Raw genomic sequence first — 14,714 nt, forward strand, 5'->3', positions numbered from 1 at the left:
GTGTTAAGCCGAACTTCCCAAGCCATTATCGGCCGATAGCGATCGGTAGCCGATCAATCGGAGCACCCCTACTTTATTTTGAGTGAACCCTTGGTTTTTCTAACTGATATGATCCTAATGATCTGAGTGGTCGATTAGGCTTATATTCAGTGAGCATATCTGCAATGTATTGAGGTCCTAGACCAGGGCTGTCCAAACTTGGTCCTGGAGGGCCGGTGTCCTGCAGAGTTTAGCTCCAACCCTAATTAAACACACCTGAACCAGCTAATCAAGCTCTTAACTAGGCATAGAAACTTCCAGTCAGGTGTGTTGAGGCAAGTTGGAGCTAAACTGCAGGACACCGGCCCTCCAGGACCGAGTTTGGACAGCCCTGTCCTAGACCATTGAGTGATTTATAAAGGAGCAATAATACTTTAAAATCAATCCTAAATGTAACTGGAAACCAGTGTAAAGACCTGGGGCTGGTTGCACCAGCTAGACGTAAAAAAGCTGGGTGTAAGCCCTACGCTGGGCTTTGCAACGTCCAGCTTTATGATAAATATTTACATCTGTTGTACAAACTAAAACTACGATCAGGCGCAACTATGCCCGGCGTAGACAATGCGAGTCCACTCTGACACATTCTCCTGCAGTGATGGCTGAGACATTCACACTGCAATGGCTACAACTACTAATATAAAACTGAATTGCTCAAGACATCCATAACAAGTGAAGTCACCGCGCCATGATTTGATTGAGTAAACATTTTCTAACAAGTCCGCAGTTTTTTTATATCTGAAGTCTCCCTGCACATTCCTATGACAGATTTCTTCAAACGAACATTAAAAATGAAGGCAGCAGGTGAATGTAATATAATGAATGTAATACAATGCTTCTCTCTAGAGTTATTTTTTTCTAGCTGACTATTGAGTTTATGTACAATGAATGTCTTTCCTGAGGTAAATGTGACTTTACGTGACATTGTTTTACTGGCGTATTTCTGTGGCTGAAAAACCTCATTTATAGTTTGTATTTTGTGATAAAACTGACAGAATTTGAAAGCTGATACTTTATTTCTAATTAAAAGTAACAAAGCACAAAACTTACTGTGATTATTGGATGGCAGGCACGCTACAAATAATGAATGGAATTAAAGACGTGAAATATTTCCAAGAACTTATAATACTTGAAAAGCAATATGTCGAATGGTACAGTTTTTTTTTTATAATACCAGATTATATGTAATATTTTACTGCATAATTGCATGCTGTACAGAAATATAGTTTTTATTAGGTCAATTACTGTCGGCAGTGTGGTATAGTCTCTACACTGAGCTTCGCGATTGATATCGCTTAACCTGCCCGAAAAGACCTTAAACATTACAGTTCACGTCTGCAGTAATAATTAACTAACAGACATGAATCCTAAAAACTAATAATGTCCGAACAAATCATGACTTTTCACTTTACACCTACCTCTGACTAGGCGTAAGATTTAGTCTCAGACGTAGCACTACGCCGAGATGGTGCAACGGGTATAAATTCTACGCACGCCTTAAAGCGCATTTTACGTCCAGCCTAGTCTTACAACCGGGTGTACGTCCAGCTGGTGCAACCGGCCCCTGAGGACTGGTGTGATATGCTCAGATTTTCTGGTTCTAGTCAGAATCCTGCCAGCAGTGTTCCGGATGAGCCGCAGCTGTCTAATGGTCTTTTTGGGAAGGCCAGTGAGGAGTTCACTACAATAGTCCACCCTGCTGGTGATAAAAACATAAACAAGTTTATCCAAGTCTTCACTGGAAACAAAACATTTAATTCTTGCAATGTTTTTGAGATGATAGTATGCTGATTTTAGTTATTGCTTTGACATGACTACTGAAACTAAGGCTTGACTCCAGAATCACACCAAGATTCCTGACTTGATTTTTAGTTGTTTGACCCCTAGAGTCAAGGGAATGCGTTCACCTTGAGAACTTCATCTTTGTTTCCAAATGCAATGACTTCAGTTTTCTCTTTGTTTAACTGAAGAAAGTTTTGGCACATCCAACTGTTAATTTCATCAATGCATTGGCAGAGGGAGTCAATGGGGCTGTAGTCATTTGGCGATAAGGCTACGTAAACCTGGGTATCATCAGTTTGGTTCTTTCTCACTATTTGACTCAGTGGAAGCATATACAGGCTGAACAAGAGTGGCACAAGAATTGAGCCTTGTGGGACTCCGCATGTCATGGACGTCCACTTAGACTTATGATCTCCTATACTCACATAATAACCTCTCCATTCTAAGTAAGACCTCAACCATTTGAGGACCATCCCAGAAAGTCCAACCCAGTTTTCCAGTCTCTCTAGAAGTATGTTAATGTCGACAGTGTCAAATGCAGCACTGAGATCTAGTAGTACCAGCACTGATATTTTGCCAAAATCAGAATTTAAGCAAATATCATTTATTATCTTTAGGAGCACTGTCTCTGTGCTGTGATGTGGTTGGAAACCAGATTGAAAATTGTCCAGGTATCCATTTGAGTTTAAGTAGTTGTTCAGCTGTTTAAAAACTACCTTTTCAATAATCTTGCATATAAAAAGGAAGATTTGATATTGGTCTATAGTTGCTCAATATAGTGTTATTAAGTGTAACTGCAATGGTCCAATATGTACTTTTTCATCATCTTTGTTTTTTTTTTTTGTCCCATTGAGCCAGTGACAATTGCATCAACTGTCCTGGGTGTATTTTAGGGCAGTTCTTATTGTCAGGCCCTAGTCTGACCCTAGGTGGTGCTATAATAAGACCGTAAATGATTTCCTTCATGTCTTCACAACTGTACAGTCAAGAATTGAAATGTTGTTCCATTTAAGTTTTGTCTAAGTGTTATGAAGATATATGTCAATAAAATTTTGGAGAGGGGGGTTGGCCAATTTGACCAGTTGCCCTTCAGGACATTCTGAGGTGAATTTGTGCAGTTTTGCTCAGTTGGGGCACTGCAATTAAAAACCTGTCACAAGTTATCAAAACAATTTTGAATCATATTTTTTTTTTAGCAAATATGGGCCAAAATATTGTTGGGTTTGGACCATAGTGACTTATTGGCCTATAACTATAACAACCCAGAAAGCATGGATTTCATTTCATGATTTCTTGTTGCGAGGGGGACTAACAGCAAATTTTATGTTCAGCCACTTATTTGTTATTGTGAATGACAGATGAAAGCTGCAGTTGTAATGTTGTTTATCTTAGCCATCTTAGGATAGGATAAGAAATCCTAACTTTCAAACAAAAGTCCGAACTTTTTACATCATTGTGAAATCATATTTTCTGATTTCCTTTATGAAGCGTGTTGTCTCTTTTGGAATCAGCATTTATTTTTGTAAGCTGTAAAGAACACTAACTTACAGTATCAGTGGAGATTCAAAATGGTTGACATTGTAGTAAACTCACATAAAAATTGGAAACATACATGGTAGTTGTGTCATCTAATTGTCCAAATGCATTATTCATTATCACACCCGTTGATTGTCACTTGCAGCTATATTCATGAAACTTGTTTTGTGTTTTACAATAGCTTTGTACAAGAATGATCAACTTTTGGGCATGTGTTTTTTAAATGTATATTTCATGATACTGGTTAGTTGTTTCCTTTTTTTAACCTCATCTCTACAGCGGTATTAAAAATGTATAACCTTTTGATGACATATTTATGTTCCTCTAAATAAATAAATATTATGTAACAAAAAGCAGCAGTATTGAAGATTCTGTATTCAGCCCACCTGTCTTACCTTTATCTGCCCTTCCAGGCTCTGTGTAAAATAACACGCCAATCTGCGGGGGCCTTCCAGAGTGTGATTGACAAGGTGGGATTACCCAGCATCCTCAGTTGTCTGGTGTCAGGCATCAGCCGTGTCCAGCAACACATGCTCACTATGTTCGCTGCCATGTTGGCATCAGGAGCACATTCCCACAGACTGGTACATGACCGGGTATGTATAGCATATAAAAACACATGCAAAAAAAAAACAAAAAAAACTTCATTTTGTCATTTGCTTAAATTATGGACAAGTACCTTCTTAGTGGATTATTTATTTACAAATCCATTCCAAATGGGATGTTTAATAAAATCATGTATATTTTTCATGGTGGAATTAGATTTTCCAAACATAGTTGCAAAAAAAAAAAAAAAAAACCTTTTTAGAAGTAAACATCTACAGTATATAAACATTTTCAAATGGACTATACATGTACAAGTATATTTATATTTGTAATCAGGATGCCGGTGTCCAGACCAAACATTCCCCAAAACGTTTATAGCAGGTTTTCTAAAGTTTTCATGTAAACCAAGTGTGTACAGTCTTAATAAATAATTCTATAGTTTATCAGTCTTGGCAATGTTTAGGATGAGGTTTTGGGATTTGACGTGGCTGCATAATTCATAGTTATCAGAAATATACAAACATGTTTTTATATATTTAAATATTAATACAGTGGTGGTGTGAAAGAAACATGCACCTTAATGATTGATGTGTTTATTTTCTCTCATGTTCTTTTTTTTTTGCATTCAAAAAACGTTCACTCCCTTTGCTTTCACTTTTAATGAGAGTGTTAAAAATAGTTGAGAAGAATATCAGCAGGGAAACCGGAAAGGACAGGTGTGCTGTGTTGCATACAGTACAATTCAGTGGAACACAGTGATTTATAGCATGTGAAATCTTAGGTGAGATTAAGTTTGAGTTAAGTTTGGAACAGGGGAGCATCCGTGCAATTGCCCTGAGAGTGTGGGGTTTTGTGCTTCCGGTATAGTAGTTACCAGCAACACTGTTGGCATCTATGATTCATATTTTGTAGCTTTTAACCAACAATCTTGAGATAGAATGCATGTTTGCAATATATCGGACATAAAAAAAAAAAAAGTATAGTAATAGTATAAAAAATTAAATAATATAAACATGAAATTTAGAGTGTTACAATTGCCCCCAGTCTCCTTTGCTGCATGTGACTTATGATAGATTGGCCCAGTATGTATTAGAACTCGTTAGGCATTACAGTTCTATTCAGTACATTACCGAGTCCAATTCTGATAATTTCCTTATGTTTGACATTAACCCTCCCAACAGGGATGCCAGTGCACCAGGAGTTTAGCATTTCAATGTCCAATGTGAAGGAAATGCTGCATCTAGTGCAGCATTTTTATTTGTATATGTATTTATTTATTTTTTAACAAGTTCTGCCAATAAGTTTTTGATTTCTTTCAGTTTGGCACACACACTTTGTACATCCTGTGCCATCTCTCTCTCTCTGCATTGCATTATTGACAGCCTGTATCGTTCTAAGTACTGGCAGCACTTCATCGGTCAACAGCTTTGAGATCGGACCATTTTTGTTCATCTCAGCAACTATACGGTGTTCTGAAGCAGCTGCGTTGACAGCCGCTGTGCCTCACTGCCACTCAGCATTCTTTCTTTTGTTAGTAACACCTGCAGAAAGACTGGCAGAAGAGTTTAGGAATTTATTTATTTTTTTTACTCTGTTGTCTGTAGTTCTTCAATAGTTTTCAAATTAATTGAGAAATATGGATTTTTAATTTAATTCATCACATAGTGTTTACATATAGCTATAGTGATATTGTTTATTTTCTTATAATGGAGGTGGAACAAATTTCATTGCTTAAAGCTAAAGTGTTAACTGTAATTTCTGTGTCAATATTGTTCCACACTATCATTCAAAAGTTCGGGGTCAGAAAGATTTTTTTTTTTAATGTTTTTGAAAAGTCTTTTATGCTCACCAAGGCATTTATTTAATTAAAATACAGTAAAAACTGTACATTTAAAATGACTATTTTAATATATTTAATATAATACTATTCATTCATTCATTCATTCATTCATTCAGTGGCCATTATTCAAGTCTTCAGTCTTGCATGATCCTTCATAAATCATTCTAATATGTTGATTTGGTCTTTAAGAAACATTTCTTATTATTATCAAAGTTGAGAACAGTTGTGCTGCATAATGTTTTGATAAATAAAGTGTACAAAAGAACAGCATTTTTTTGAAATACAAAAAATTCTTTTGTAAAGAATCTTTTGTAAGATGATAAATGTCTTTACTGTCACCTTTGATTAATTTGAAGTGCCCTTGCTGAATAAAAGTGTTTGTTTAAAAAAAAAATAATAATAATAATAATAAAACCTTACTAACCCCAAACCTTTGAGTGGTAGTGTATTTTAGCTACATTTAATCAAACTACCTCAACAATTATGTCCAGTCTTAATAAGGAATTATCTTTGCAAGCAGTTCTTTACCCATACAATTCTTCAAAAAAATTTCCAAGTATCAAAAGTTTTTTCTCCTAGATGTAGCCAGCAGCCCGTGAAGCAATGCAGGCCATGCAGCATGTCAAGAATGAACAAAACATTGTACGACGACTCTTTGCTCTTTATCCGAGGCAGTAATCAATTGGAAAATGGCCTGTAGAAATTGATTGAAATGCCACTGTACAGTACAATGCTAATTTTCTTTGACCTGTATTCATTTGCATGTAAATTTCCAATTTGACTCTGAATATTAGAGGGGGAAGAAAAAAACAAAACAATCTTTTGAGTGCCTAAAACTTACTGTATCACCTCAGGACCAATTATAAACTGCTGTGGATTTCTCTGCTTAATTCCCCTGACGAATAGAAGTCCAGAACGCTGCGTGTTTATTCATACATTGTCTAGCATAGAATTTAAATTTCAATGAAGTGCAGAGCGGCTGGGCTAATTGGGTAAGGAAGTGCCGCAATCTCGGAGTGCAGCTTGGAATACTGTTGATGTAATTACAATCCATGCCTAGAGTACAGTTGGTGCGTTTGAAATTAATTAACTCCCCTTCTCGAGCTGTAGTTAATCCTAATGTTTCGGATTGTTTTGCTTTTGCCAGTTCCCCCCCAATTAGGGTGATAGTGAAAGTTAATCAATTCCTCCTGATTTGCTGCCCACTAAATGCTGTGGAACTCATTAGCTTATTAACCTCTGTTTTATATCAAGTGCATTTTGGGGGGCTTTTCCATCCCCTCCAGCACCTCGCTGTGTAAGTGATAGCACCTGTCAAATTACTGCCAGACAATTGGGGCTTATGCCACACTAAATGTCCAGAGACCTCCCGGTCTTTTTAAATGATGCATGCCCGCTAACGGCTTGAATGCCTCTTTGCAGGACTTTGTTATGAAGATAATCCGCTCTCTGGAGAGTCCGTCTTCAGTCATCCGTGCCAAGGCCTTCCTCGTTCTTCTGCAGGTCCTTATGAACAACAGAGAGATGCTTCTGCTCTGCTGTAACTCCAGGTAAACTCTCTAAACAATGAAATCCCATCAACCAACTGTGCAGAATACATCGACAGAGCACACACATTATAGATCCGGTGAAATGCTTCTGTTCCTCAATAGCACTGAGAGCCAAATATACACGGAACGGTAAACAAAGACACTAGCACAAAGGAAAAAGAAGATAGATGTTCCTCTTGTGCCCCATATCCGAGTACAAACACATCATAAACCACACTACCACGCTACAATGCATTCCACATATGAATCAGAAAGAGGCCGTCAGGGAGATGGAGGTATGGAAACACATGGACTAAATCAATATCATATATGTTTCATAAATGGTTGGTAGAGAGATGCATGAGAGGAAGGAAACTCCAGTGGGTCTGTTGCTCCACTGGACTGTAGCTGTTTTGGTTAAAGATTTTTAAGCATTACAGTGACTTTTCTCTGTAATAACTGCAAAAGTTTCACACAACTCAGAAGAAAGCTCAGTAGATTTCTACACATAATTCATAATAGTTTAAACAGCTCTGTCCCATTGAATGTAACTTTGGGGTACAGCAGCTTGTCACTGGGCCAGTGCCCTCAGTAGGACATCTTTGTGCCATTTTTTACATCTGAAATGTTCATAGTAGTATGTTAAGGGTACATATTACTACTCTAAGGTCACCTTTATTTCTATAGTGCTTTATACAATACGGATTGTGTCAAAGCAGCTTCACAGTGAATCATTTGTCCTTTGTGTCAGTATGTCATAAATAGAATGGGGCATCTGAGATTTATCTGGATTTAAACATTCTTCGAAACATTTGGGATAATGTAAGTACACAAGTCAGCAAAATATATAACACTGTTATAGTGGTTTTGGGATATTTTAATAAGAAAATCTTACATATTGTGCCTTTAAGTAGTAGAAAAGAAAAGTAGTAGAAAAGATATTTTGATTATATGTGTCTGTGTGTGTATATATATAAGAAGCTACTGAGTGCAACCTGGTTATGGGCTTTAATAAATAACTGTGAATGAATGTGTTTAGTATTTTTAAATACTGCATACAAGCTCAAATTCAACTGCAGGAGCATTTTTCTGTTCACGGCAGATGCTGTGAAAGTGTTTAACATGATGACATGCATTGTGATTGTTCGTCTCTCTGACGTCCTCTGATGCATCATGTCAATGTTAGCTGGTAGAGCATGCACTGTAAATCTTTTTTTGTGAATGACTAGTGAAGTACTATAAAGTAAACTGAACACTCACTGCGTGCTGTAATTTGACTTGCGTTCATGTCTAAATATTACAGAAAACGATATAAATATATAACAACCTACAGCTTTCTAAAACCCATTAATTTTGAATGTTAATAAATTAAAGAGATTAAAATAATGTTGTTCCAAACCTGTATGACTTCCTGTTTTCTGCGGAACATAAGAGGAGATATTTTGAGTTTGATATTTTGAATCTACAATACAAATTCTGGAGAATTAGTTTCCTTAATCCAGCTCCTTTTTTGCTTTGCAGCAGATTGGCTTGACCTCTAACTGTGAGACCAATGACAGAAACAGGCCGACCATTTAAAACAGTTCCTTTTTCCAAATTTGTGTCTTTCTTTGAATCTTATATAAGATGACTGGATCTTGAAACTGATCTCATTATTCCTTTTGTATGTATCTTCAGAATACAACCGGTCATTTTCTTTAATCATGTTCTCCTAATTCATCTATATTTAATTTGAAGCCAGTCTTGAACAGCTGAAGCTCCTAATTGGCCTCATCACTGTCTTACAAACACAGGATGTCTGTCATCACTAGTGCTTCTTCTGCAGCAAGCCCAGGAACAAAATTTGCTCTCTTCTTGCACTCTCTCTCTCTCTTCCTCATTTTCTCCATGTACCTCCGAGTCCAAGCAGTGCCGCACTGATGGAGTGTGTCAGAACTGACCCTGCGTTCCATCTCCCAGAGTGAGAGCGTTTCCTCGCTGTTCTCATAAACACTTCTCTAATTAGCTGTGCAGCGTCTGCTGCATGCAGCCCTGTCAGATGAGTGCTGCAGCCTGCCTCAGACGTGCCAAACTGGACACGTTGTGCCCAGCCCCTCTCTGGTCTGAGCAGACACATGGAGTTCTCCCAGCTCCCAGATAAGGGGATGTTTTTAACTCAATCAGATGGCAGCAGAGCTCAGAGGTAGTGAGGAGATGCCTCTGTTCTAGGATTGGTCCTCTGGAGGTTTCTGATGGAGGAGGGGTTGGAGCTCTACTGGAGTTTTTAATTTGAACGTTGAGATAAGAATGTTTCATTTTAGAGACTGCAGAAATGGCTTGGCAGAATATCTGCATTGTAGAAAACTGTTTTATAACAGTGGTGATAAATACTAACCTCTACTGCTGTTAACTGATAATTCTAACTCCATTATACTCTAACAATGTGTTTGTGGGATTTCCATAACATCCATCTGGAATTTATTTTTCATATTTGTTGTGCTTCCTTTGAGCTTCACACTGAAAGCTTTATGATTTAGATCTGTTTTATGGACTATGTCTTGTTCATTTTTATCGATAAAGATAATATGCTGCAGCGTGGTATATCAGCAAGTGTTCTGGCTAATTTTAGGTGATTACTGGTTAAAAGTCAGAAAAAGTCTACCCCAAAAAACTAGAGATTCTAGCTCTTGCTTGGTAAAGGTGCAGTTACATTAGAGAAATTTCACAGGCAAAAAAGGTCTATTGTCAATAGTGTAGCAATGCATGAAGTCACCTTCAAACCAAGTAGATTGCCCCCCCACCCCCCTCGTTAGATTGTTGTTGATCTTAACTTTTAGTTAGCTTACCACATTAACTACTATTGACATTGGCACTAATTATAGATTATTTGAAACCTTAATGGTGGCTTCTCGATGCTCTGCATTTTACAAATTGCAAAAAAAAAAATAAATAAAGCAATAAAAAACAATGAATGTAAGAAAGATGACTAATTCAGTTCAGTATGCAAATTAAAATAACATGATTATGGTTGGCTAAACTGTGGGTTATTGTGGTTGGAAGGGTGAAAATTCTAACATTGTTAATGGGAAAAATTTCTAAGAAGTGCCCCAAGAACAAATTTATGTAGACAAACTAAAATGGAAATATAGTTAGTCATCCTGAAATCGTAAGTGTAAGGTGTGCAGTTATGTTGATAATGAGGAGTCCTCACATCATCAGACTTTAGGATAAATCTGTTTTCCGATTATACTGTAAGTTGTAAGTCTAAGTTGTTTATACTGTAAGCTGCTAACCGTAACTATGTTACTAACTCTATATGTGCATAAGCAGGGGTGCACATAAGTGGTGCGCAGGTGCGACCAAAATTAAAAATGCACGTGGTAAATAAGTTCAGACTGCTCATTTGCACACATACAGTGGGTACGGAAAGTATTCAGACCCCCTTAAATTTTTCACTCTTTGTTAGACTGCTGTTAATGCACAATCACCGTAAAACGTAAAACTGTGACCTGTGACATTTCATTCACTGACGTGCTTCAGTCAGCAGCGCTAAAACCGGCAATGCATACTTGCCGGCAACCCGCCAAAATAAAAGTGAGCTGGTTTTAGGTTTGGAAATGTTAAAAATTCATAAAAAAAAAAAAGAAAGAAAAAAAGGAAAAAGTTGAAAATGGAAATATTAGCATTGTAGTTTTTTTAAGTGTACTATACAATTATTGTATTTTTATTTAATACTCATTTTTTTATTTTAAATTATAATAGTATTATCATACTTTATTTATTTTTTGTTTATTATTTTATTTTAAAAATAACCTAATTAAATAAAGCACAATTGTTATTTTTTCCTTTTTTTATAGTTATATTTAATGGCTCACATTATTTGCAGTGTGAGCACCAAACCAAATCTCTAGGTAGTCTCATGAGAACCAGACCGAAAAACTTATGTGCACCCCTGGACATAAGTATAAAATAGACAAAAGTATATAAAATAGACAAAAGTATGTAAATAACCGACTAGTCTAACAAACCCCCAGAAGACAGTCTGTATGAAAAGACAATCCATGAAAACTACATGCACACATGACAGACGGCAAAATCGCAAGAAAAACTTGACATGTACTGGCAATTATACATTATTTATGGGCATTCTATTTGTCAGTATGTTGATATAGGATCTGTTGTTGTCAAGTTTCATTCATAATTCCCTTTACACTGGTATAAAATGCCATGCTGTTATTGTCCCACATGACTGGTAGTATAACAAGGCTGTAAGCAAGCTTAATATTTATGCTATTTTGACATATAGCCTATACAAAACTGTTTTCTTCTAAGTCAAAATACACCCTCCCCTTGCGTGTCTTCTGAAACATGAACAATTCTGTACAATTCTCTGAACACACTGCAAGTAACAGAGAAAACGAGCACATGCTAGCTCTGAGGTTTTCCACTGTAGGTATATACTTTTCAAAATAATGTATTCTTTTTTTTAAATGAAACATTAACAGGGGAGTAATTTGAACATAGTTTTTGTAAAAAAAAAAATAAAAAAATAAAAATATATAAATGTAATGTTGGCTAAATGGCTAGTATTTCCATCTGTTTACACCCCCATTAGCAACAATAACTGCAAATAAACAGTTTCACCAGTTACACACTGTGGAGGAATTTTGACCCACTCCTCCTCACAGAACTGTTTCAGCTCAGTGATATTTGTAGGCTTTCGAACATGAACTGGATGTTTTAGGTCCTGGCTGTTATGTTTTGGATTATCTTGTTGCATGATCCAACTGTGCTTCAGCTAGCATTCACAGATGGATGGTTTAACATTCTCTGCTACACAGCAGAATTTATGGTTCCTTCAGCTACGACAAGGCATCCAAGGTACTGATGCATTCATTCCCAAAACATTCACTTTTCAATTCATCTGTTGGTCTTCACATTGTTCCAGAACTCTTGAGGATCATCCAGATGCAAACCTGAGACAGGTTTTTAGTGTTTTCTAGATTCTTCCTTGCTAGTCTGCCATGGATCCCATTTTTCCTGAGGGTAGAGTTTTGTACACTGACCTTAGCCGAGGCCTAAGAATTCTGATATCCTGAATTGTGATATTCTGATTTCAACAGGATCGCCACTCAATGCATTTTTAAATATTTTTTAAGTTTGTAATTTATTTATTTATTTATTTATTTTTAATATTATTGCTGATTGATTGATTGATTGCATTTCTAAATTCACCTTAAAGGTCCCCTGAAATGCTTAGAAACACGCAGCGTTATTCTGTGTTGACGTCATTTTAACTGAAACAGGAAGACAGGGTGGGACATATCAAGCAGCCCCGCCCCTTTTAAAAAATAGACAATAGCGTTCGTTTATATCACAGCTTGGGCTAGAGCCGTTCAGAGCCGTTGAGCTCCGTAAAGCCGCATTTGACAGGGTATGCCAGCCACAATCTCATCCATATTGCTATAAAATATAGCATTCTGTGTAGAATTAAAATAGCTCCGATACATTTTGTGGTCTGCGCCGACTCGCGCATGTGATCCGCTCCGTGCTATCGTGTCTCTGGACCGGAGCGTGTGTGCGGTGCGGTGGTTAGCGTGACACAGCGCGAAACCAGATTTATTTTTTTTCCTCAATGAAAAGCATATTTACACTGTTTGAATCGTTCCCTGTCCCCTATATAGTGCACTACGTGCCATTCACTGTACAGAAAATACTAATTCTGTGGACAAGTGACCGATTTCAGCCGCGGCTTCAGCGTCTATTTATAGTGTAGGGGGCGGCCGCTTCGGATTCTAGAGAGCATTTGATTGGACAGAAAGTTTGATGAGAAGCTGAAGTACGATGTGACGTCAAAAAAATTGTTGAGCCGTTTTGGCGGAAGTGACGAACTGCAAGCTTTGAATGCTTATATCTTCTAAATGCGAATTTTGTCACTGTTTTGGAGCACATTGCCTTATAGATAACCTTAAGACTAACATATTGATACTAACAATTTTGATTTCATGGGGACTTTAACTACATTGTGGGAAACAAAAGCATCTCTTTTAAAGCATCTGCGACTGTTTTGATGAATGAGTTGATACAATTTTGAAGCTGATCTAAGGCATTACTCTGGTTGTTGGATACGAAACATTAAAAAACAGCTCAAAATTGCCAGGTTATTTCATTGACTGCCTCCTGGTAAAGGAAATCGGAGTGTCCTTGGTTTAGCTGGTGCTGTTCTCTTGCTTCTCCGACCTCATCCTGCCCACTCTTTAGATTAGATTCCATTAATCATAAAATCTGGTCTATTTTCTGTACAACAGTAGATCTAAAGCTGCTCCCAGAGACCCTCATCAGTTTTCAAAGGAGCTCTGTCTGCGCTCTGACACACCTAGTTCATATAATCAAGGGTTTGACAATTCACTGATAAGTTGAAAATGTTGCCTCAGAGCAGACAAAGACCAAATATATAACCCCATTCTGTGGGTGTATAAGAGCCGGTTCACAAATCACTGCATTACAGCTCAAGCTGTCAGAATAACAAAGAACCGCTAGGGAATAAAATGTTACCCTGTCACTCCTGTTGTTCCCAGTCATTCAGTCAAAAAAACGATCTTGCGTAGGATTCCAATTATAACCGTATGCATGTAGACCCATCTGCGCACAGCAGTCTTGGCACCCAGTAAATGCAATTTATTGTGAAAGTCACTGTTCCCTTTCCTCAATTCTATTCTTCCTCGGGTAATGTAGCGGCCGGCCCCATGTCCCGACTAATAAAGGGCTGCTTGATCCTAACATCTTGGATTAAATGGTTTTGTAAATCATGCTCATGTCTCAGAATTTTCATTTTCTCCCACGTGCCGCCTCACCTACGAGCACTGAATATCCCTGACATCCGACAACAATTCATTCTGAGAGAGGAAAAATTATAGCCTTTTGGGAGGAGGAAATTTATTACAGGCTAATCCAGTCTGGCAGCAACAGTACTCTGAGGCGTTGGTGCACTTGTAAATACCAAGGTTGTCATTATTGCCTCTCTCCTGTCAGAAAGCAGAGGTGTGTTAAATTCTGTGAGGACCCTCAGAGTACTTGTTATATGGGTGCTCATGTGATGAAAAATCATTCTTGGGTGTTTTAGACTTGTGGCAAAGTTCATTGGCCAAAACATGAAATAACATGGAAGAAAATATTAGAGAGGGTAAACAGTAATTTTGGTAGAGAGAAGCCTCAATTGTGTTTATAATTACAATTTATAACAATGATGCATGTGAAAAGAACTGTTCTTAAGGGTTTACTAAAAAATAATAAATAAATAATAGTAATAGTAATAGTAAAATAATAATAACTAAACAATTGTAAATCACATCTATTAATCTTCAAAAAAGGGCTTATAAACCAAAATATCCAAAATGTTTTTTGGGTCTGGTCTGCTGGGACCAAACCTTTTGTAATGAAGAATATCTTATAATGGTTATAATGGT

General features: G+C 37.2%; 1 protein-coding gene across 1 annotated transcript in view; it reads left to right on the top strand.

Moving 5' to 3' along the window:
* Positions 1-14,714, top strand: part of ulk4 (unc-51 like kinase 4) — a 234,135-nt gene that overhangs the window by 65,977 nt on the left and 153,444 nt on the right. Inside the window, exons 21-22 of the mRNA XM_016567664.1 lie at positions 3,768-3,950; positions 7,163-7,290. Coding sequence (XP_016423150.1) covers positions 3,768-3,950; positions 7,163-7,290 — 311 coding nt within the window. The remainder of the gene's footprint in view (positions 1-3,767; positions 3,951-7,162; positions 7,291-14,714) is intronic.

The sequence above is a fragment of the Sinocyclocheilus rhinocerous genome, unplaced genomic scaffold (assembly GCF_001515625.1).
Source record: "Sinocyclocheilus rhinocerous isolate Xijiao unplaced genomic scaffold, SAMN03320098_v1.1 scaffold752, whole genome shotgun sequence".
NCBI classification, from domain to species: Eukaryota; Metazoa; Chordata; class Actinopteri; order Cypriniformes; family Cyprinidae; genus Sinocyclocheilus; species Sinocyclocheilus rhinocerous.